Here is a 25,679-nt window from a genome sequence, read left to right as displayed (position 1 = left end):
TGAACTGCAGCTTCCACCGCTGCTGTGGGGGCCGGTGGAGAGCAGCATCACGACGGGGACCTGGGCTGGGCGCAGGGGCCAGGAGCGGGACAACGATGTGACTCCGCTGCCGGGGACCCGAGAGCTTTGTGTGGACCCGGAGGTAGGCGAACGCCGGGCGTGGGGCTTGGCGTGGGAGCTGCCGGTCCTCTGGGGAAAGTTGGCTGGGGGACTACGAAGTTGTAGGAAGACAACTCCTCCTTTCCCTCCCCTTCAGGAGAAGAGAGGGTCTGGAGTTAACTCCTGGGGCGCGTTCTTCTATCCCACGACCCAGAGGGGCGGCCAGCACCCTCCGGGAGAGGGACCCCAGAAATCCCTGAAGTGAGGGAGAAAAGGCCAAGAGGAGTCTCCGAGTTGTCCTACGGGAGCAAAGACGGCGCCCCGGGGAACCCCAGCAGTACTCCCCAGCCGAGGAGGGGCTGTGAGAGGGGTTTAGAGAGGAGGGGAGAGTGTTGATGCTGGGGTATGAATCCTGACTCCCGGCTGGCCGCTTCCTCGTGGATTTTGGCAGAGGACGGGGTGGGGGTGGGGGAGTGGGGTCTTTGCGCCCTGCGTTAGCATCTTTTTTCCTGGGATTCAAGCCGAGCTGCCCCCGAGCACCTGCCTCCCAGGAGCAGAGACCAGAGCGGACCTACACAGATCCAAGGCTAATGTGGCTTGGAAAACTTGGGGCCTTCCTGCCTCTTGGACCTGGAAGGGTCTGAGAAACTCCCACAGGGGAGGGGCAGGCCATACCCACACCTCTCCCCATTCTGCAAGCCTCTCGTGGCGCACCCTCCAGCGAGGTATAAGTTCTGACTTTCGGTGAGTGGGAGGGTGTATGTAGGGGATGTCCTGACTGAGGATAATTTCTGAGGGTGTGAATCCAGAAAGAGAAATGGGTAAAAAAGGGTTGGGGGCTTTGTGCCCGATGGTCAGGGAGAAAGGGAAATTGCAAACTAGGGCCCCCCGCCCCCAGGGGGAAAAAGCCAGAGGCTGCGGGGGTGAGCTGGAGTCGCAGTGGGAAGATGCTGAGTTCCAGTGTTGGGGATGGAGAAGGGATGAGGAACCCCGGGGATGGGGGGCGTTAAGGAGAAAGAGGAAGAGGAGGAAGGGACCGCGAGAGCAGCGCTAGGGAAGGTAGAGGGTGCCCTCTGCCGGCCGCGCCGCCTAGAGCAGCTGCTGGGGGCGGGAGGCTGGGGGTGGGGAAGTTGGAAGGGATGGTTTTTGCGGAATCCCTTAGGGAGCTTGTGGGAGGGACTTGTTGAATGACGCTTCTGACCAGTCCGGTGGGGCGTGGGATTCGTCGTTGTGGATTGACTTGAAAGTTTGGCTCCAAATTAGAAAAATTTCCTCGTCCTTAGGGTGCTTTGATGAGCGCTAATGTTGGTGATGTGCTAGGGCTTCCTGGATCTAATTTTAGGGTCGCCTGGGTATCTTGCAATACTGAGTGGGCAACAACCAGTGAACATTTTCTGACAAGAATGCCGGAATGTTCTTGGCCAGAAGCAAAGAAAAGCATATTTCTGAATGTTTATCAATTCTTCTAGTACAGTTATCTTTTAAAGCAAAGCAGTATATAATTAGGAAACTTTTATTTCTTTTTAGCTGCACATAAAAGGTGCCTGCTATTAAATGAGACCTCCCCACCCCGAACTGGGCAAATTCTTGGGAAATATTTCCCTCTTCCTTTATTTTTGTCCAAATTCGATTTTTATAGTTTAGTTATAAGGTCAAAAGCCATTTTGGTTTTACAATTCAATGTTATTTTTTATATTTTTATCTATTAATGGGTAATTATGGGTTTCATTTATCTTAACTTTTTTTTTTCATCTTAAGATTTTTGTAACACGTGAGTCTTCAATGTTTATTTTGTGCAACATTATCATTTCTGCCTTGGAGGTTTCTGAGATTATGACATGAGCTTGAAGCTATGATACATAGTAGATCCCACAGCTGTTGAAATTACAAAGTTTTGACTCTTGAAACAGCACCCCTTGAAAACTATCACTCCTGTTCTCTGACTTTGCAAATGCTCTTTGCTTAAGACTTCTTTTTAAAGTTTACCTCTGAGAGAGACACTTGTTGAAATAACCATAACCTTTACTGGAATTTGAAACATGTTGGTTACCATTACTGAAATTCCAGGACCATAAAGCTGTTGTCTTTTTTTCTTCTACTTTATTTTGCAAAATGTGATGAACGTTGGTAAATATAGACTAGTAGTAAGTATTATGACATGAAAAGCATTATGTATATAGAACTATTTTAAGAGATTACAGAGCATTTTCTATTTATAAATGATATAAGCAGAAAGAAATGATTTCCAGATAAACAAGACTTATGTACATGTTTTGAAGCATTACAACATTGCAGACACACTTAGACATCACATTTTTTTAAAACAAAATAACAGTAATTTTTCACATACCTTTGGAGCCTTTCACAACCCATTCATAGCTGAGTTAGTAACTAGAAATCTTGTTTATTTTAAGGTGATATTTAAGGCCATTTAAGAGGTTACTACACCAACATTTGTGTATTCAGAAAATAAAGCATTTAGGAAATCTGTTTTAGGATGTCTTTCTAGCAAGTAACTTTTTCTTGCAAACAAAATGAACCAAGAAAATGATCATTTGCCTAGAATACAGTACTCACCAATCACCTCAAAACATTCAGTTATACTATGTGAGTTAATTGTGAAACCTCGTAGTGGCCAAAGAAGGGTAGGGTGGAAGATGATGGTGGGCTATTGCTGATTCATTTTAACGGACCAGGAAGGGAAAATTGTGTAAATATAAATGCAAATTTCTAAAATCTTGGCTCATATCCCTGGGTTTCCTGTTTAAAAGGGGCACCATTAGAATGTAAGCTATTCTCTTCTTCCTGGAATCTTTTTAAGAGTCCTTGTTTTTTAATAGTCAAAATGTGGATGATTGATAATCTCATTTCTTTCAAATATAAATAGCTCTGGTTTGTAGCTCAGCACACAGAGCTAGCTGAACACGCCCATCTGATAGTATAGCAAAGAGCTTGTTTACATTTTTTACATTCATTTTTTAAAACCTTCTGTAAATCTCCCTCCCCCTCCCCCAAACACATGTGCACACATCCCTCAATATCCAGATAGTGAACTGGTGAAATGTAACACAGCCAGCAACCTTGTGGCTCAATCATAGGCATATTTTTCTACATCTCAAGAAAATTGAAGTTATGTACAATGGAAAGGTCATATACAAGTAGTTCATTAACATTTTAAGATTTAGGAAGTTAGTCCCAGAGTTGAGAGAAGAACAATTTCAGATTTCCTGAATGAAAACAGAGAGCGTGGTGAGCAGATGATAGCTAAACCCTGAGTATCTTTTATGAAAGGAACTCCCATTCAGACATCCATAATCCTGATTTTATTTTACTGGTTAAAGAGTAATTTTCAACTCCTGTCTTCCTGCGTGGAAAGTTTCAGTTTTGTGTAAGGGGGTTCTTCTAGCCCAGTGCAAGTGAATATATCCCTTTAATAGGATAATTGCTCACTTGTCTCAACTTGTTTTCAAACAATTGTTATGGAGCACTCTTGTTTCCACTAATTGCAAAATTGCTGCTTAATTGAAGGACTCTCAGCCATCCAGTGCAGCCATTCAGCCACTGGCAGGCTCTGTGATCTCAAGCTGTGAATTGCATTTTAAAGAGGAATAGAGGAGAGAATTCTGTGGAATTCTAGGTTTAAAAGGCTGGCTGTTGTTCAATGGAGGAAGGAATTATTTGAACAAGAATTACATTAAGTTATGTTGTGATGAATTTTCTTTATTAGGATGAATAACATGCACAGATGGGCTTCAAAAATGAGTAAGTAATCTTATTGGTTACACTCTGCCTCCATTTACTCTATTTACTATGGAGTAATGTTAAGCAATAAAGGATGATGGCAAATGAAATCCGTATGTCATTTTCATGTACAATTTAACCATAAGAAACTTTAGAAAGGTTTGGGTACTTTCAAGCTTAGGCATGTGTGTCTTGAAAGTCCCCTTAAACTTCCTCTTAAGGCATAGAATCATTTAATTCTGAATAATGTTATGCTTAAATGCATCACTGGATTTCTACAGAACTTTATACTAAAGACTTAGAAAATTCTGTCTTGGGCCCAATTATTGAATATATGAAATCATTATTGATGACAGATGCAAAAATAAGGGAGCTCACAAATGCATTGACATTGATAATTCGTTTTGCAAGAGAGAGGTTAAATAGGTATGTTTTCTAAGTGGGACAGAAGATATCCCCTTTTCTGTAGAAAAGCATGAGTATCTGGTCAGATAAGAATTACGGAAGCTTTCATTTGCATGTAATTACTCAAGTTCAAATGCAGACAGTGAGAGAACTATATGAGACAAATTTGACCAAATATACTGGATGCTAAGAAGTGGTTCATTGCTCTGAGGTTTCATTTATAGATGGCCTGAAGTTGGAGGATGGGTTGCATTAGATGAGTTGGGGGCCAGAATATGGGATGGGAGAATGATCGGGGAATCAATGGAAATTTACAAGCTTTAGTGACAGCCATAATAAAGTAAAAGTTTATTTCCACAGAGCCCAGAGAGAATGTTATGATGTAATTTTCTCCAAAGATTCACTTGAAAGAACTTTTCATTGCTTGTCATGGTAGTAATGTCCTGATTTTGAAAGCTTACAGAACCTAGTAGCTTTTAAATGTGCTTTCATCTTGGTTCCTTTGGTCTGACTGAAGCTTTATGACGACCTTCTGTGTTTTTGACATGCCTCTGCTTTTTTGGAGGGAGGAGGGCAGACAATGGAGGATTTCTTAATTCTATAATAAAGAAATGTAAAATTACATGATAAAGTGACTATACTTCAGATTGGCTTATTAAAATAAGACTTAGAAGGCAAACTGTTGTTAAATTACAACTGGTTTGCATGAAATTAAGATTTATACAATACAAATTCAAAGAAAATAAAGTTTCAAATTAATTTAAGCAACTCATCAAAAATTGAAGTAATAGTGCCACCTAGAGAACAAAATCACCAGCCTTAACAGCCAAAGGGCTTATTTCCATAGGAACCATTTTCCAAGGCTGCAGTTACTAGGATTTCCTTGCTGCTCTATGCAGACCTGGTGTGTGTGCTGTGAGGGTGTGTGTGGGGAGGAAGAGTACATTTACAATTCGAGATGAGATCTTAAAACAAGCAGATCCACAGCTCAGTGTAAACACTTTAGTCCTTTTAGCACTTTAATATAGTAGCCAAATGTAAAATACACTGCTAGGAACCAAGGGTTTGGCCTCCTTTTTTAACATTTATTATTTTCAAGGGTATCTACTGAAGCATTGAGTACCACAGTTCTGATTTTATTCATTTGCCAAAGGCAATTCATTACACTTTGTGATATACAATAACATCAAGTAAATTGAGTGGAAAGACCTTTAAGAGTGCCTTTGATCTCTGATCTAATTTTAACTTTAATGATTTGAGAAAACATAAGAATAAAGGGTCATATATGTAGGAGAATTTTAAACACCAGATCAATAAATAAGAAAAAAAAGGAGAAGGGAAGAAAATGATGAGGATTGTTTCATCCTTGAATAAAGATACATCTGAGCCAGCATCAAAAAATAGTGATGGAACCAGGAATTGTTTGAACAAGAATTACATTAAGTTACATTATGATGAATTTTTTTTATTAGAATGATGATTATAAATTGGCTTAATTCATCTATGACAAAATTTGTATTCAGTTAGTTTGTGTATGCTACCCCAGAAGCATCCGGAACACTACTGATGGCAAAGGATACACTTTGGTAAATGTTGTTGAATGAACAAATAGATTCAGTTGCTTCAGATTGTGACTAGTTATGTAGACAATGAAAGAACTTTATAATGTTAGAAAAATGTTTATTTGTTTTGCTGGCAGGAAGGTAGAAATTGGAGGAAATAGTTTTTAATATTTTCCTGTCCCTGTTGTAAAAATAATTTATTTAACTTAGTTTCTAAACTTTTTTATGCATAATTTGATTCACTCATGAAATCAGATTTGGGACATTTAAAATGTTAAGAGTTATTTAGATAGCAACTATAAACTTACTGATAGGTTGTCTTTTAAATGTCTTTGAATTTTTGGATGACAATAGAGACACCAGTTTCTATGCTTTAGCGACTAAAATGTAGTATATCTTAAATTTTAGCCAATTTCTGGTAAGCAGAGAATCAACAGCATGAAAACCAAAGAAAGTCATCTTCCTAGTCAGTACTTTGTGTCAGCGAAAGACATAATCAGGTGCAAAAAATTTTTTATTCTGAAAAAAAAAGACTGTGTGTGTAGAGAGAGAAACTCATTCAATAAAATTTTTTGCCACATGGAATTTAGTCTAATCAGTCGTAGTTTTGGAGCTGCTACCATCAGCAGTTGCATTTTCTACTGCCTTCTTCTGCCTTTGGAAACTGAAAGTATGCCCAAATTGAAACACGTTTCTCTGTCTTTTCACATGTTCACTTATTTCTTGAATGTGTTTTTAAACACAGGCAAATTTCTTTTACATTACGTAGAATCTGAAGTTCAAGAAATTTTCAGTCATGCTGCTTGAGGGAGACACTTGGCAGAGTCCCAGGCCACATTCCTAGACCAAACTCTCAAAGGTGTTCTCTCTTATGCAACATTGGGAAAGTAGACCCAAGACTGGCCTGTTGGCTGATGATGTGTCTGAAGGCACAGACGATATGCTTATCATATTGAAAAGTGAAGTCGGCAGGCACTGCAGACATTCTGTTGAATGATAGAAGCTGGATCATCTACATTTGCTTAAATGTAAACTACTGTGATTGAGTTTTTAAAGTCTATTGCATAAATATAGATAGAATGGGGAGCTGGGGGCCTGATTCTGGGGGCTGACTTATCAGCACATTTTAGAAAGGAAACCTGGATGCTTTAAATAATTGCAGGTTCAATGTGAGCCAGTGCTATGACTAGGTGCTGTTAACATAACTATTGAAATTTTGGACTGTGCCAGTAAAAGCATAATACTCAACTGAAGAAGCCAATAATTCTCTTCTACTTAACTGTGAAGTCAGGAGGTGATTTTGCCCAAATATATGGTGTAAGCTTCTGTGTGAACATTTCTGAGAAATGTTTAACTTCTTATATGCAGGGAAGCAAACTTTCACCTTGTTCTTTTGTGAATCTAAAGCAAATAAGCAAAAATCTATAGGATCAGTAGGTGGTAAGAGGTCTAACTTTCCTTCTGATACCAAACCTCTAGCCACATTCCTAGTCTTCTCTCTCACTCTTGAGCAGGGTTATCAAAACAAGCAGTAGATGAACAGTGGCAGAGATACTCTTTCTCTGCTCTTTGAGACAAAATCAGAAGGACAGACATGTTTACTAACCTCTAAGTTGTCTTTTTCAAGAGATCCTTTGACCCTCTGCTCTGTAAAACCCCATTGGTAAAGTATTGTTCTAGATCAGAAGTCAGCAGGTAGAAGTCCAAAGCAAAGAGAACCTATAGTCTCTTCTTTCTTATGAAACTGACAGTCCCCCTGCCCATTATTGTAGTCCCTCTTTTGCTCTGAGAGCCGTACTTGCCTGCTTGTTCAGAGTATTCACAAAAAGGTAACCTGATACTGTAGCCATTTCTCCAAAAATGTGAAATTTTCCCCATTGTATCATTCTCAGAAATAATAATGTACACCAACTGAGAAGCAATATGGGATGACATTATAAGCATTTTATTAATCATTAAACTGTAATATCAATAACACTTATTTTAAAATGCTTTCCTATTCTAGATTATTTTTCTGGTCTTATCATACCTCACTCAAATGACTTTCTTAAAATGTGATAGATCTATTTTTCAGAGCCTTTGGTTGTTCTTTGAAGACAAGTCTCATAAAAAGCTAAGGGAATCCTCCCCATCACTGTTCCATACAGTATGAGGGGCTGTGAAGAAATCCTAGTGCAGTCCCCGCAATGGGCATGCGTGCTAAGACCAAAATTCAAGGGTCGTTGTCACTAATTTCTTATATGACTACTGGTTAATGTCTCTTGTAGAAAAGATTGCACTGTCTCAGCAATTATCTCATCCAAATTTATGGTATTCCATACACTAGAAACTGCATTCACATGTTTCATTCCCTTTGATATTATAAATAGCCCATGAAAAAGATTGGGCAGATGTTATTCCTGTATAAGAAAGGAAGAAACTAAAGTTCAGAGATGATAAATAATGGTCTCAAATGCACAGCTATACAAGTAGAGCAAGGACAGCAACTTGGGAGGCTGAGGCAGGATGATGTAAGTTCCATGCCAATAACTTAGCAAGACCATCTCAAAATAAAAATAAAAAGGACTGAGGATATACCTCAGTGGTAGAGCACCTCTGAGTACAATCACCACTACCAACAACTTAAAGAAAACCATGGAACTAGAGCACGGATAGTCCAGTGACTTCTCCTAACCCTACTATTACTCTGTCTAAAGCCATTACTTGTAGTATTCAAGAAAAAAGCCATCTTTTGCCCTTGATGCATTAATGCAAGGGCCTGGAGCAGGTGTAGACTGATAGTGTCACCTTTGCCTAGTGTCCACTTTCTCTCTACAGAGACTGGCACCTTTCTTTGTGCAAGGAGGAAAGTGGTGATGGGAAGATAAAAGATGTTTATTTTAAGGAGTTTGAATTTAGTTTTTTTACTTTTTTCTTTTAGGGAAAAAACTCTTGAATAGATGGAAAATGAATATAGGATTTTTGATATATTGTTCCTTGAGCTTCTTAATTATGTCTGGTTAAAGCTGAGGATCTTAAAAAATGAACTATTGGAGGTGCTACTATAAACAAGAACATACGCAGCACTGGTTCCCAAACAGTTCCCAAATCAGAATTACCTTTGAAGATTTAAAAATACATAGATATGGGGTCCTAGTGTCTGAGATAGGGTCTAGGAATAGGTTTAGAAACTTCCACAGGTGGTTCAGATGCACAGGAAAGTTTGAGAAGTGCTGAACTAGAAGCCAGATAAACTGAATATCCTATGATTTAGAGAGACTTATCATTTACTTCATTGTCCAAATAGCTGGATTAGAGCCTGGTTAGAAGGGATTTGTAGCTGTGTAAATAATCAGACATTCAGAGGCTTTGAGATGGGAGGCCTGTTGAAGATTCTTCTGACTTGCCCCCAAAAATTTATTCATCAAAAACTTCCATGTGAGAGCAAAAGACTTGGGACAGTATTCCTGATCCAGGGATGAAATTTCATTCCAGACACAGCATTTACTAGATCGGAGGGCCTTGAGCAAGTTACTAAAACATTATGTGCCTCAACCCCTTCGTGAATAGTGCAGGGATTAAATGTGTTAATACATGTAAAGTTTTTAAAATAGTGCTTTCCATTGCTACTGTTTTTATTATTAGCACTTTCAAATCCCCAGAGAACACTTTTTAATCATTTATTACTAAGATAATAAAAAACTTTATCTGCATGCCTCATGCCTAAATTTACTTCACTTCATAGTAAAAGTTGACAAGGCCCACACTCTCTTTTGCTGTAATTCTCTAATTTGTTTATTCATAATTTTTTCCTCCTTTCATCCAGGCCCAAATAGAATTCTACTTCCTCCAGAAAGACTCCTGCCAGAGACAAACCTACCCTATATGAGATGTTTTCTGTCTCACAACTTTAATAGTTTTATATACCATTAAATCATTATTGTATATCTTCTATGTCAGGTTCTATGATAACAAAACTTCAGATATGATGTTCTAGTCTAGAAAATTGTTCTAGAATGTCTTAGGATAATCCACTGATTTATATTTTAGTCAGCTTTTTAGTGCTGTGACTAAAAGACCTGACAAGAACAATTTTAAGTAGGAAAAGTTTATTTGGGGGCCCACAGTTTCAAAAGTCTCAGTCCATAGACAGCCAACTCCATTCCTCAGGACCCGAGGTGAGGTGGAGCATCATGGCGGAAGTGTATGGCAGAGAAAAGCAGCTGGGGACATGACACCAGAAAGCAGATAGAGCACCCCTCATCACAAACAAAATATAGACCCCAAAAGCACACCCCCATGGACCCGGCTCCTCCAGACATACCCCACTTGCCTACAGTTACCACCCAATTAATCCCTATCAGGAGATTAACACACTGATTAGGTTAAGGCTCTCATAACCCAAGCACTTAATCTCTGAACTTTCTTGCCTTGTCTCACACATGAGCTTTTTGGGGACCCCTCATACCTAAACCATAATAACTTCAAAAGAAACATTTCCTGAATAGAAACTTCATGAGATAGCCCAAGCCTGGTACATTCCTGGGCCTGATGATTAAGTTTGATTCCAGCACATCTCTTACTAGCTCTATGGTCTTGGCAAAGTTGCTAAAATTTTCTGTGCCTACAGCAATGTTAAGGGAAATCCTTTTTCTTCTGTCCTGTATTTCCACAAGTGGACCTGCCTCCTGAAAGGGATTATTATCAGAAATATTTTGAGCCCTTCTCTTGTCCCCATTATTTGATCATTTCTGTGAGAAGAGGAGAGATTAATCTAATTGATGGGACCTACTAGATCTGTCATCTTCTGGACTATCTAACATGTAAATCAAAGCAATGGATCCCTGCTGAAATGGAGCTCACTTCTCTCTTACTCTGTGGGATACTGTGACCAAATGTACAGTATCTTCACATTCTAGCTATTACATAGTGAGCAATAAATGCAGGACCAGCAATACCTCTGCTTCCATTAGTGTGAGCACAGGTCTTGGTTTGAGACCCTAGGAAATAGGCTCCACTGTGCCTTCTGTTACAGCTTTGCTAGCATGGGATTGCCCCTGTATTTTTATTTCCATTTGACATCTTTCATCTATTCTGTTCTCAATTCAAAATCCCAAGAGGAAGACGTATGGTTACTCCAAATATATAATAGTAGAAATTTAAATAAAGTTACATAGGTTCTTGTCTCAGAGAAGTTGTCTTATATGTTTGCTTTTTTGTTTCTCCTATTCATTTTATTGTTAGCATTACAATTAGATTGCTAGCATTATAATTACATTACATTTTAATGTTAGCATTACAATAATGATAGCATTACAATTTTTGCTTTGGAAGCAAAAAAAATATCTCCTACATTGTCTTAGTCCCCAAAGCACACAGTGTGTCTAATCTGCTTGCATACCTCTGACAGTGAAATCCCCAAAGACATGGATTTTATCTCTTTCATTTTGGTGTCCCTGGTGCCTGTGCTCAGAAAATATCTGCTAAATGAACAACATTTAGGAGAAGGATAAATTACAGTCATCCTAAGCTACAAGTCTGCTGAGTTGATATCCAAAAGAAAGGTATTCACAGATACCTAGCCATAGAAATTTGTAACTTAGAAAGGAGAAGAGGCAGAAATGGAGTTAAAGGAACATTGTGGGTTTTTCCCCCTTTACAGGCATGCACAACTAAGTTCTTTTGACATTAGAGGCTGTGATTTGGATGTTGAATGCCCCCTCAAAGGCTCATGTGTTAAATGTTTGGTCCCTAGGATGGTGCTGTTGGGAGGTGGGGAACCTTTAGGAGGTGGGGCCTAGAGGGAGGTCCTCAGGTCTTTAAGGTCATGCCTTCAAAGGGGACCTGGCCCCTTATTCCTTTTTCATTTTCTGGTCTTGAGGTGAGCAATTTTGCTCTGATCCTTCATTGCTATCCAACACCCCCATTAAGGGCCTAATAGCATGGGGGGCGGGCATCACCCAATCATGGACCTTTAAAACCATGAGGCAAAATAACCCCCTTTTTAATTCATTCTCTCCCCCCATCCCCAAGCTGGGAATTGAGCCCAAGTGTTCTGTCACTTAGCCATACCCCCCCAGTCTCCCCTTTTCTTAATTGTCTCAAATATTTCACTATAGTGACACAAAGCTGGTTATGACCTATAACCCAATTGACAAACAGAGCACTGTTGATAAAATAGGAGCTTATGTCTCTGGTCTGACATACACCTTGGAGTGTCAGCTCATTCAGTGGTCCTGTGTTCATAAGCCATTTTTTTTAAAAATTGCCTTTGATCTTGTGAACCTCTAATTAAATGACTAACCATGTAAAACTGACCATCTGGGGTAATACTGAAACCCTTATATCAAAAGCTATTGCAAGGTAGAAATGTGCCCACTTCTGTGGATCTCTGATTTTCTTGTTATGCGTGAAAATCAGTGATGACTTAAACTCAAGATAATCACTTATTGAATCTTGTTAAGAATTACCAAATTAATTATTGCTTTACATGATGCAATCTTAAAATAATTTTCTTAAGTATATTTAAGCCTAGTAAGTTTTTAGTACCCTTCACAAAATGAATAAATGAATCACTTACTAAAATATAAAGTCTCAATTCTTAATTAGAGGCTGGTTAAACCTTTTGTGCAAGAGGAGGCCCTAACTTTATAGGACAGTGAATTTCCTAGAGAAATTTCTATAAAGAAACTTGGTCTGCTAGGAGACATGAAACTGGAGCTGAGAGGACACCGTACTTGACCGAAAGTGGCCACAGAGCTGCTCAGCATAGCCTGAAGTTCAAGTCTCTCATTTCATTAACAGGAGGTCCCAGAGTGTATTGCCCAGTAAAATGTCTTAGACCCAGTTGGAACCAGGTCCCTTGCACAGGGGCCTGCCCTAATCAAAACATAAAGGAGTGTTTTACTTGCTTTCTCTGGATTCCAAGTAACTGGGTCTGGATAGCAGTACCAAGTTAGGGCACCATCAGTGAACTTCCTCATGCAGTTATTTCTAGCCTCTTGGAATGTTTCACTTTGGGTAGGTGAGGAAAGCAATGGTTGGATTTCTGAGATTAGTTTAACATTGTGGGGAAGCTTTGACCATCCATTAATGGAAGATCTGCTCTCCAGATGACTATACATATGGATATAAGAAGGGTTTTTTTTTTTTTTTTTTTTGGCAGGGGGAGCGGGGCTGCTTTTGGTTGAGTGGTTTTTCATTCATCTCTAAATTTGAAGCACAGGTCCTCTAGGGAGCATTTTCAGAAATGTTTGAAGTTTACATCTGATTTTGGTGGTGGGAGGGAGGCCTACCTGTGTGTGACAGGCACATGTGTCTGACAACTACACTGATCACAAAGAGTAAGGGTCCTTCATTCAACATTGATCTCATTATTTATGTTCATTCCTGTCTGTATCCTTGAAGTTTGCTCCCTACCTGTCTCCTGATTTCCCTGTTAGGCTTTGTAGAATTTGCACTATATTGAACTGCAGATGACTGCATATGAAGTCATTTAACCTCTGTCTTCCTCTTCAAATCTTTGTCATTCTGTTCCTGTTTTCTGTTTATGTTTATATTCTATCTTTTGGAAGTGTTCTTTCCTCTCAGACACTTGGGAATGGGTCCCCTCCGCATCCTTTGTTCAGCCATGGTCACCTCTGCAGCCTTATATTATGTTCCACAACAGCTGGTTGTGAATTCCTCTTTATAGGTTCCAACACCCTTTCCCATATTCCTTTTTCAGCTATTCTTGGTGTGATGCTATGAGCCAGGCGGGATGAATATTTTTATTCTTGTTATATTACAGACATCAGGCAGCAGGGTCCTTAAATTTGTCCACCCATGAATTTGTCCAGTTGGCTGGTAAATATGGTCATTAGCCATTTCATGGGGAGAAGCCATTACAAAGTGGGAGAAGCAGGATCAGGACTCAGGTATTCAGCCCCCAGGTCCAAGTCCCAGGGACTGTCATCTATATTCAACTGTCCCACCATGTACTAGCTTCTTCTAGGGAAATGTATCAAGAACTGAAATGGTACCCACCAGACTTTTTCTTATTTGTAGTTATCATTTTTTTAAGAGAGAGAGAGAGAGAGAGAATTTTTAATATTTATTTTTTTTAGTTTTCGGCGGACACAACATCTTTGTATGTGATGCTGAGGATCGAACCCAGGCCACACGCATGCCAGGCGAGCGCACTACCACTTGAGCCACATCCCCAGCCCCTTGTAGTTATCATTGATCATAGCAATGTGGGAGGTTTGTGCCAAAAATGAAGCCACTAGTTTAAAGATTTTTAAAAATTTTTTAAATTTCTGAGAATTAATTTAATTGTTTTCATGATTCAAAATTAAAATCATTAAAAGAAAGTTAACACTGAGGAGTCTTACTCCACTTGGGCCTTACCCTATCTGGTTTCCCTACCTAGCACATATCATATATAGTTGGTACTAGTACAATACTAGTTTCTCATGAATCTTTATGGTGTATTTTACAGAAATGCAAATAAATATGAATATCATTATTTTCCCTCATTTTTTAAACAAAAAGGAATAGGCCATATGCATGTTATTCTGCACCTCTCTTTTTTTTAATACCTTACCAATGGCTTATGTATTCTGGAGAGCTTTCCAATTCATTTTATGAGGAAAGAACATGTTCTTTACTATTGCATGAATTCTGTTTTTAGCATGTGCTATAGTTTTTCTACTTTCTGTAGCTGAAAACTGGGCTATTTCTAGTATTCTTGCTATTTATTGTATACCTTATTGTAATCAACACTCTGGTTTATGCATCATTTTGTACATGCGAACCTGTGTCTGTACATTGGTTCTCAGAAGTGAAATTGCTGGGTCAGCAGGAAAATTCTAATTTTGATAAGTACTCCATAGTTGTCCTACAAAAGACTTGAACTGTTCATAATTCCCACCATTAGTGTGTGAGAATACCTGTTTCTCCATAGCCTCATTAACAGAGTGCATTAGAAGAGATGAGAAATGGAAGAGAACTTCCAGGTGAAGTCTTTTACCTTGTCTCTAGTTTGCGGTGATGTTATTGTGTAGTTCTAAGAGCTGCAGGCATCAGTTCCAGTGGAAATAATGCATCACCATGGATGTGGGCTTCCACCAGCTCTAGTGACACACATGGAATGGACCCACGTTGCCACTTGCAGAATTACCTGTATTGGAAAGTTGAGCATGCATTCATTATTCACTTAACTAGCAATGCTGGTTCTAAAGAGCACAACAGAAAAGAGAAGAAAATAGTTCCATCACAGTGCACTGTGTACCAGGCTTCTGAACCTCTTTTCTCACCTAGTAACATTATTTCCAAGGACTGAGTTCAAGATATATATCTCAAATCACAGAGGAAGTCTTGCTAAGCTTGGACTTTTCATACCCAAGGGACATTCTTTTGAAGAATGATTCTACACTTCCCCCAAGATTTGTAATTAAATAATTAGTGTGTTATAAGATAAATTAAAACTGCCAGGGTACAATATAAACAATGAGCTATGATGTAATATTGCTAGATTTCATTTTTAAAGTTGCCAGGCAGTTTCCTCCATTATGCAAATAGGGAATCATATGAAAAACACCATGATTTATGACTTAGATAACATTTCAAATGGCATATATTCAACACATTTTGAAAAGCATATATTCTAGGACATTCTCATGTAGTTCTTTACCACTGTCTCTGGAAAGATTGATTTTCAATCTTGTTCGCTCTGACACTGTGCTTTGTTTAGAAAAAATTCTCTTTGGTTCCACCACATAGAAAAGTATGGCAAATAGAGCCTGGCAGAGTGGTTGTTCAAACTAAGCGGACTTTTTAAAATAGAACTTTTGACAAAGTCCCTTTAAAGGGGAAAGCCACTTCTCTTCCCCTCTACATAACAGCTGCACTTGGAGAGTCCCAGTGATGACCATATCTGGCCTACACCAGAGATCATTCCTGGACATAAGGATGGGCTGCCAAAAGTGAGCTGGCACACCCCCGACCAACACACATTATCTTTTGTTAATAATGCCTGGGAAGGCTTTCACGACAAACATTTCATGCTCATGCTCCTGCTCCTGGCAGCTGCTTCTCTGTCTGCACTTTCCAAGTGCTGACCATGGCCAGGAGCAAGGTGTATCATTATTTAACCTGCCACCACATTCAGGATGTCAGCCCAAGTGTGTGTTTTGCATCAGTTCTGCATGGGTATGGGATCCTTTGTCAGTCATGCCAAGGGCCTCTAGATGGCAGTTTGATGGGAGATGAACTGTTCTGGGATGCTTATTCCTTGAGTGGTTTTTTACTTGATTACTTACGTCTGTGAGTCTGCTGCTCTCTCCTGGCTGGACCATCCCTTCTGCTGTCTGTGTGGTCTTCACTAGTTTTCCCATTACTTGAGAATACATTTAAGGTTATCTTTCGATGCCTTTCTTTTTACTCATATCTCAGTGACTTGGCTATATTCTTAAAGAACAGGACAAAGATCACAAGTAGGGTGGCAGGGGGTACCAGACCTCTAGACACGGAGGGGATTGGGGTCGGGTGTTAACAAGAGAGAGTTTATGTCACAGTCTTGTTTTCAAAAGGCACTTGGGTCTTGAGTCTTGATTGAAATCATTCTTATTTAAGTGGAGTTGACAGAGGAGTATTTGGTAGCCGGAGTCCATGGTTTAAAAAGCATGTGGTTTTGTTCCAATGCCCAAAGGTATCTCTGGAGTAAATGTTCAGACATCTCCAACAAATTACCTTCATGTATTGTTCTGACACACTCTGCCCTATTAGGTATGCATGCATGGTTGGTTCCTGGAGGGAAGAATTCCATGTTGGGAAGACAGCAGTAACAAATGTTAGAGTTATATCCAACCTCCATGGAATTAGTTTGTAAACAAACTGCATATTAGAAATTATCATATGGGGCTTTGCTTACATTAGTAAGAGTCTGGTACACAAGGGCTGCAGGATATCTTTGCCAAGTAGACCTCCCTTGAAATAGAAAACATATCTACATCTGACCCTATTTGGAAGGAGACACTGCAGTCCAGATTTAAATTCTGTCTCTGTTATAGTGGGAGCATGGTCTTAGGCAATTTACTGAATCCCTCTGAGTCTCAGTTTCCTTGTCTGTAAACTGTGGGTAATCAGATTATCTACCTCATAGTTAATGAACATTAGCTTTTTTTGGGGGGGGGGTCATTTTTAATATAAAAAGAAATTTGGTATTACTTCTCATTTATCCTGATGCCCAGAGCACCTTCCAAAAATCTCTCCCATATATACCACCACAGTCAATGATACTATTCTAATTTGTAGATACTATGCAGATATACTGCCCATTTAATTGCCCCATTTAATATTTAAATTAAATACATAGGCATTTGAGTTTGCATGTCATCTGTAGCTATCCAATTTTAGTGGAAAGAGGTAGAGACAAACAGTTTTTGCTTCCTGACACTCAGGGTACTACAGAATTGAATGTTTCCGTGTAGGTGCATTCCATTGGCTTAAGTGATGTGAATATTTTTTGACCAACCATATGGATCTTTTGTCATCTGAGATGTTAATATTTTCCTTATATTTTATAGTAGCTGGGAGCACAGCCAGTTTCTTGAATAGGGTCCACATGGCTCATTATGCACAGAGCTTAGAAACTCCCTTCTTTGTACTACTCAGATGAACAGTGCTACTTAGAAGAGTTGGGAGCTGGAGTAGGGCAGTGGGCAGGGGAACATATTCAATTATTTCCCCTCTTGCATTAAGCTACAAATAATGAGCACTTTCCTGTGCTTTACAGTAAGTAATTAAAAGAAATTACAGAGTAGGATGCAGAAATAACCTGAAGGACAACTAGATGTGTGGAACCACCAGTTTTCTCCATGTGTGCAGGTTAATCCTTGTTAACACTCAGAACACTGAGTTTCTACAGAAAGGATTGCATGTCCACACATGTTTTGGCATCTACCCACACACTTCTGTATGGCATGACTGTGCATCCCAGAAGAAGGACTGTGGTGTGTGCTGGGCTTCAGTGGAATGGAATAGACTGATTACTGAAAATGGTCTCATAAAGGTGAGCAACAGGGAGCTAATAGCCTTCTCTTGCTAATTTTATCTTCCCTCTAGGACTTGGCATTAGTAGTTTGAAAAGAAGTGTTACTTATTTATTTATTTTGGGTCTCTAGGAATGGTTCATCTTTCCAGTTTCTTCCCCCACTAACTTTTACCTCTCTTGCTTTTTTAAAGTTTAACCTTTTGTGTACTTTAGAAGATAAGGGTCTGGTCTAGAGAGGTCGCTTCATTAGACAAAACTCACCCATTCCTTTCTCATTTTAACCCTTTTGAATTAATGACATTGAAGCCTGCCGGCTTGGTATTAAGGTGGGTCTAATTATGTGCAGGTATTTTGCTATAATGGAAATTGCTCTGATAACTAATTAACCACAGGAATACAGTGGCTATGGAAAATTTCAGGAACATCATCCGTGGAAAAACCAGGAAGGGCATGCCTTTTCCACAGTTCTGAGGTCCATTAGGAGTGTGGTTATGTGCCACCGAATCTAGTGGGCTGTGGGCTTCCAGCTGTCAGAATTCCCATGGCATCTCATGGCAGGGACTCCGGGTATCCGGCCATGCTCTGTAAGTAACCTGTTGATTAAAGTTACCAGTTCTGAAGAAAGAGACCTATACAAGACAGGCGGGCCTTAACTTTCTTTTTCTCTCTTGTTTTAAATGGTGATTGTTTTGGCACCTTCCAATCCGCTCATAATGGCAAACTTCTTTTCAAAAAGGGGGATTCCCTTTATCCTCATTTTGAGAGTCACCACATGTTCTCCCCTCAGGGACAAAGAAGGTAATTGCATCACCCTTGCATTAGTTTTTGGTACAGAGCACGCTTATTCTTGGAGGCAGTCAGACAGTGTCCTGATTTGCTGTCCCAACACCCCCTCCTAGTAGGTGTGCCTTGTATATAATTTGGAGCAGGCAGGCAGTCCCTTGGGTGTGTTGACATCTGTACCTGTCAACATGCAGTTAAGGTGGAACCCAACAATACTCAAGATGCCACCAGGGAAAATAAGGTTCCGTGTCACCTCAACCCCATCTGTTTGAAAATGATTTGCCACACCACCAGGGCTGCCAGTGCAAGTCACCTGCATTTGGACTGGTGAATTTGCTTCTAGGTTTTGGAATCTAGCTATCACTGCTATCATTTGTAAAAAGCCTGAATGCTGGACCCACGTGTCCAGTTCTGTTCACAGAATTGCCCCATCAACATTTACCCTCATTTTTCTTTTTTCCAACTCCAAAATCTCAGTCATTTCCTTGGGTTTTTCAAATTTTTTTTATTAACAATTTGAGATACTTTAGTCTTGAAGCAAATGATCCTAAATATTAGACAGCATTTGGGTTATCTGTTGGGCATTTTGTTGTAGAGAGAGATTTCAGTTTTAGGGGCCGGGAATTGATGCTTAGTGTGTACGGTAATGTATTTTAGGGTTTGGGTGTTGTTTCTTCTGCTGTTTTAGTTAATGATTTGTTTTTGTTGTTGTTTTGCTTTATTTTGAATTTCATGATACTTGGTATGTCAGAGTTGGATCTGTTGGTTTCAGGAAAAGTCTAGAAATAGGAAATCTGCCATTGAGTGGGTGAGTTCTGTTTCTAAAGAACTTGCAAGATCCAGAGACATCTGGCTGAAGTAAAGCACCTAGAAATCTCTCACCTACTGTAGATGTATAGATGGTCACATCACTGCCAGTATGATTCTGATTGAATGAGTGCTGCTAGGCTATGTTAAGTGATTAGGGAGGCCATGTGTGCATGCACTGCCTTGTAGCACTTAGGCAAAAATTAATGATTGAGTAGAAGTCCAGATTTAGATCAGTAGTACTCTATAAATTCTTATTTAGCCAATCATGTTTATAGGTATCCTGTACTTTTATGGCATAGATACAATAGTGGAAAAGCCAGTAGACTTAAGGAGAACTCAGATTTTACTTAATACCATTACAAAAGCAAATATGCTTTCCCACATAATGAGTGTCCCAATAAAACAGTTGAACCAAAGAGGAAAGATGATAGGTAACTAACTCCACAGCATGCAGAGAAAGTACTATAATGCTTAAGTTGACTTTAACCCCTTAATTTCCTTATCTTAAGTGGCTGCTTTTCTCTTTATTATTTGGCTTCTCAATTTTAATGAGTATATGAATCACCGTGAGTATGTGAATCTAGTTGAAATGCAGGTTCTGGGTGGGTGGAGTGGATGGGATGAGGGAGGGGAAGCTGAGAGTCTACATTTCTTATAAGCTTCTAGGCAATGCTAATGCTGCTGGTTCACTCATCACACTTTAAGAAGTAAGGTTTCATTTAATATCAGCCCACAATATTTTATCTCATACCTATGTTATCTAAAACTCCAACTTCACCCCTATAAACTTCATTTTGTTGGAGCACTTTTAGTAACAAGTTTGAACTACATTCATATTAATTTATAAATGTAACATTCAAACAAAATTGTCCAAAGTTTGAGACTTCAGGCTACATAAAACTAATTTCATTCTTGAAATTTTTCTATAAACTCAAAAGTATATATCTAAGTACAATTTAAATGTCTGTGTGACAATAACATTTTTTTTTTTTTAATTTCCCTGCTTACCACTTCTAGAGTCACTGTCCCTTTACAGAAAATCCCCTCTCCCATGACTTCACAGTGTTGGACACATTCAGTTAGATATGGTGTTTATTTAATAATTTTTACAGAGTCAGTCACTAAAACTTCATGGAACTAATGGGACTATCTTGCAAATTAATGTCACTTCTACCAAGTGTGGAAATTAGTATTAAATCTCACTTTACTTTAGTAATTGTAGCAAATCCTACCCGAAATTCCGAAGAAAGGGGAATCCTAATTTAGGAGTTTACACTTTTTAATTGAGTGTTAACTGCCATTTGTATCCTGTAAAGTAGAAAAATGGTAATTCTAAAGAATATCTAGAGGGGCTGGGGTTATGGCTCAGTGGTAGAGTGCTCGCCTAGCATGCACGAGGCACTGGGTTTGATCCTTAGCACCACATACATGTAAAATAAAGATATTGTGTCCACCTAAAACTAAAAAATAAATATTAAAAAAAAAGAATACCTAGAAAAGCATTTTCCGACACCCTATTCATTTGATATGTGACTTGGTTATGCTTGGTGCTAAGAATTTTTTATTATAGGCTAGAAGTATATGCTACTTGGGCAATGTTGCTTGTGACAGAAAGAGAAGTGTAAGGCACAGATGGGACTACAAGCTCTGATGGCTTTGGCATTCAGAGAAGCTTCATTTGCTACAGTAGAACAGTAGGTTTCCAGGGAAAACAATGATGGAAGACTTGGGCCCCTCTGTATGGTGGCAGCCTTGTCTGAGGCTAGGATGTCAGGTGGCAAGAGACATAATATTCACTGACAAAAACCTCCACCTAACTTTAACTGCACCTCTCTAAATACTATGCAGGTAATACCAGCACAAAGAGAATTAAGCCTTTCAGTGACTGGGGAACCTAGTATATGCAACATGCTGTATAAATTGCTCTAGGTAGTAATTCAGGGGAGAATGCCTGATCTCTGTCGTTATGGGGTATGTGGTCTAGTTTTACTCTTGAAGAAGGGTAGGTCTCCTACCAATAGAAAAATTCTTATTTTTTTTCAGGGTAGAGTTGGAGAGTAGAGGCAGGTCACAGAACTACAACTATGATGCTGACAAAGATATAAATCCAGGTGTGAACTGAGAATCAGCAATTTCCCTGGCACTCTTAGGAAGGTTAAGTAATGTTTGCAAGTGCCACTCAATACTGTGGCAAATCAGAGGATCTGAGAGTACACTAATATGAAAGACTATGTTTTGTAGGAAGTTATATTAGAGTTTTCCAGAGTAATAGCACCTAGGAGCTAGATATCAGTATATGGAAGGGGGCTTATTAGGTAAGTTGGCTTCCATAATTATGAAGGATGAGGTTTTGTGTCAGGTTCTTTGCAAGATAAGGCCTCCTTGGATGTGGTAGTAGAACTTGGTCTAGATTCAAAGACCTGAGAACCTGAGGAGTTACTGGTGAAAGTCCAGAGAACCTGGAGTTTTGATGTCCAAGGGAAGGAAAAGAAGAGTGTATTCCCAGCTCTAGGAAAGAGATACCCCAAATTGTTTTCTGGTTTTGTTCTATCTGGGGTCCCCAGCCAATTGGATGGTACCCACCCACAATGAGGGTGGACTTCTCAGTTCGCTGACTCATGTGCCAATCTCCTCTGGAAACATCCTCACAGACATACCCCAAAACAATGTTTTACTAGTTTTCTAGGCATTCCTTAATCCAGTCAATCTGACACCTAAAATTAACCATCAGAGAAACAATTTGGATATCCTTGTACATAAATTACATTATGGTTAGAAAGTACATTTTTAAGGTACTTCCTTCAAAACTTTGGAACATCCGCATTATCTAATATCATTTTCTAAAATATTTATTAGTTCAATCAAATAGTTATCCAAATAAATAGGTAAGCATATGTAATAATTATTTTTTCCATTTTATTTGTGGAATTCAATTTTTATTTGAGGAGCATGTGGGAGTCTTTTTGTCTGTGTAGTCTGGGCTAAACAATACATATTCAAAGAGAAAATCATGTAGAAATAATGTACAGGGATGAGACAATCTAGTTCCTCTATGTGAACGCCTAGTTTTCTTTAGAGTCTGAGTTCTGATCTTGTTCTATCAGGGGAACCACAGCAAGTGGATGAGTTGATTAAAAACTCTGATCCTCTTTCCTCCTGTACAAAACAGGGATAATTATAGTTACCTGCACCTCCAGGGTCCTATGAGTCTTAATTACTTAATATTTGCAAAGTGTTTAGAGATCTTTGAATTAAAAGTGCTGAGCCATGGAACCAGTCATCGGTGTAATTATAAATGGAATGAGTTTCACCTACCTCCACCTCTCCTCATTCTGTTCTTTCTACCAACCCAGACATGGTTAAGACTCAGGTCTGCATACTTCTTTGTACCCACTTTTCTTTTTGAGATCCTCTTTAGCCAATCATAGCTCTACACTTGAGTAGCTGCTTAGTATTTATTTTTAAGGCTTTATAGTCACTAAGAATGAAATCAGTAAAATAATTTGTTTCTTCCAGTTTATCAGTCTTGCATGTAGTAATAAACTGGTCTTCTTGAAATATCCCTCTGCTCAGAAACTCTCAATGACTCTTCAGTATCCATAAGGCAATGTCCAATCTCTTTATCACCCTCAGAGCCTTCCAAAACCTGACAGTTGTTCCATCTTATTTCTTACTATTTCTAGTTCAGAACTTTCCTCTGCAAATGCTTAGTCCATGTCTTCCAAACTCCACACCATTCATCAAGTTGCCATTCCTCCGTTGGTGTCTTTTGGATATATTCAAATTCTTCATAACCCTCTCTTCACAAAGCATTTCTTCATTTCCTGGAAGTAACTTCTCTCTCACTCCAGAATTTTACTATACTTTTCCTGGGACGTTTCTATCTTTATATTTTAGTTACAATTCTGTCCTGCCTCTTTCCTAGGCTGTAAGACTGCAAAATAGACTCCATGTATGATAATTGAACAAACAAAAGGAAAGTGGATACATGGCTGTGGTGAAACTAGATGCAAATGAAATACTTTTTAAATATTAATGCAAGATTTTATTAAAGTGTTTATAATCATTCTTGTCATTTGTGGAGCTGTCCAAAATGAGCCACCATATCATTAAACCATGTTTTCTTTGATTACATGCTCACAGACAAAACCAAGGAGGACAGGGGAACAAACAAAACTTTTATTTTTTTTTTAATTTTCTTTTTTATATATACCTGAATTACCTGTATGTTGTTTGGTTCCCCTTCTTATTTTGGCCTTGAAACTAGGTTCTAACATGCCTAAATTTTTTTTGGAAAGCTTTCTCTTAATGGAGAAAGAATTATCTGAAATTCCATTCTCTGGAGTAATCAGGCCTTAACAAGTTGAAGGATCCCAGGGATCATGCTTAATCCAATCCTGCAAAGTAGTGTCTTAATGGTGCTGCCTTTAGAAAGTTGGACACAAGGTTATAGACAACCACAGAAAACTGTGTCCATGCTTTACAAGCTCCTTCTTTGTTATAGCATCTCTCTTCCCTGAGCCTAGTATTCTAAAACTGGTAACATGACTGCATGGTAAAGCTTGACTAAAGAGATGGGTGACTGACCTATTAGCTTAGTGACATTTGACAGATTACTTGACCTCTCTAAAGTATAATTGTCTCATCTGTGTAATGGGAATAACAACACCTATCTCCTTATAACAGTGAAATTAGATGGTATTTATGAATATTCTGTAGTCTTTTGGAAAAATGTGAATTATTGTCCTACTATACAGCAGGAAAGCATGCTGTGATGGATATTCTTTCTGTTGAAGGTTTAAGACCTGTGAGTCATGCTTCAAGCTAAACTTCTTTTCTACTTTGTTGATTTTCATTTTAGCCCTGTATATTATATTGAATTTCCTGAGAGTGGGGCTCAGAGAATCTTCCTAGCATTTTATAAATGTAGTTGAGTTGGTTGTTGTGAGCCTTGGAACAAAATTAGATAGTACCGGGGCTGGGGTTGTGGCTCAGTGGTAGAGCACTCGCCTAGCATGTGTGAGCCCTGGGTTCAATCCTCAGCACCATATAAAAATAAATAAAATAAAGGTATTTAAAATTTTTTTTTTAAAAAAATAGACAGTGCCAATGCATTTATTAACTAAAAATAGATATATAGACTAATGATCTACTCAGCAATATTACACAGGCTCTGTATCTTTTGATTGATCAAGACTCATCTCAGGGGGCAGAAAACTCTTAATCTTTTATAATTTCTAAGTATGGTATATAAGATTACTCACTGAAGAGCACTGAAGTACAAGAAAAGGGAAGCTAAAAGACTGAAATTTCTAAGTTCTGCTCTTATTACTACTAATATTGATCACTTTCCAAGTCTCCCATAGATCCATTAGAAACAGAGCGACACAGGATATAGCAGAGTAGTTAATATATAGTAGCATTGTTTGCTTTTTAATTATTCAAAGTTTTACCCCATTCAAAGAACTCAAGAAATTGTGGCTCATAATTGCCATTTGTCAAATTCCTTAGAGCTTATAATTTAGATTAGTACAGCCCATAATTTACCTGAAACTTTCACTGTGTTCACTGTTTTTTTTCCAAAGAAAAAGGCTTTTTATGAAAATTATGTCAGAACTGTCTTTTTCTCCTGGTTTAATAAACCTATTAGTAAGTTTTTACTGATTCCTGCTACTAAATTTTCTGTGTTAGCATTATGGGAGATCAAACATGATCCAGTCCCTCAGAGAGTTTATCTTCCAACTGAAGACTAGTTTTAATTAGCAAATGCCATTAATGAGTGAGTAGGGAATGAAGTTCTAAATAAAGTAATAATGGGGAATTTTAAAGAAGAAAGGCAGTGTGTACTAGATTCATTAGAGAATGTGGCAGGTATGCTATGATGCTTGGACCAGTTCAATGAAGGGTAAGCAAGATTTAGGTAGAGTTAGGGAAGGAAAGAGAAGAAAGCAGGGTGGGAGAGATTGACTGATTGGTCAATCAATTGACTTGTCAAAATAAGCAAAACAAGTCACTTCCAAACAACAAAGCGCTCTGGCCTGATCAGATCAGCAGTGATGAACCACTAATAATAAGAAAGTGAAGCATTGAGTAATGTGGGAAAGTTAGCTACGTAGAGTGAGGCCAGATCTTGGACAGTGTTGAATATGAGGCTAGATTTGATCTGATGGAACAAAAAAGCCATTGCAAATTTTTGTGTAAGACCATAGCATGAGAGTGGTCCATCAGGAAATGTTCATCAGAGTTGAAAGGATCTATAAGGATAT

At 38.8% G+C, this 25,679-nt stretch overlaps 1 protein-coding gene across 5 annotated transcripts in view; it reads left to right on the top strand.

Moving 5' to 3' along the window:
* Positions 1-25,679, top strand: part of Bdnf (brain derived neurotrophic factor) — a 51,645-nt gene that overhangs the window by 21,575 nt on the left and 4,391 nt on the right. The window contains exon 1 of one of the 5 annotated variants that reach the window (XM_015476468.2): positions 7-142. The exons of 3 other annotated variants lie outside the window; for them this stretch is intronic. Coding sequence is in view for 1 of the 2 variants with exons in the window: in XM_015476449.2 (XP_015331935.1) it covers positions 17,620-17,838 (219 nt within the window). In the remaining variant the exon portion in view is untranslated. Of the gene's footprint in view, positions 1-6; positions 143-17,619; positions 17,839-25,679 lie in introns of those variants that run through there. One more of the 5 variants, XM_015476449.2, reaches the window with a different exon arrangement.

The sequence above is a fragment of the Marmota marmota genome, unplaced genomic scaffold (assembly GCF_001458135.2).
Source record: "Marmota marmota marmota unplaced genomic scaffold, marMar, whole genome shotgun sequence".
NCBI classification, from domain to species: domain Eukaryota; kingdom Metazoa; phylum Chordata; class Mammalia; order Rodentia; family Sciuridae; genus Marmota; species Marmota marmota.
The sequence above is the reverse complement of the archived record's forward strand: the minus strand, read 5'-3'. Positions and strand labels throughout refer to the sequence as shown.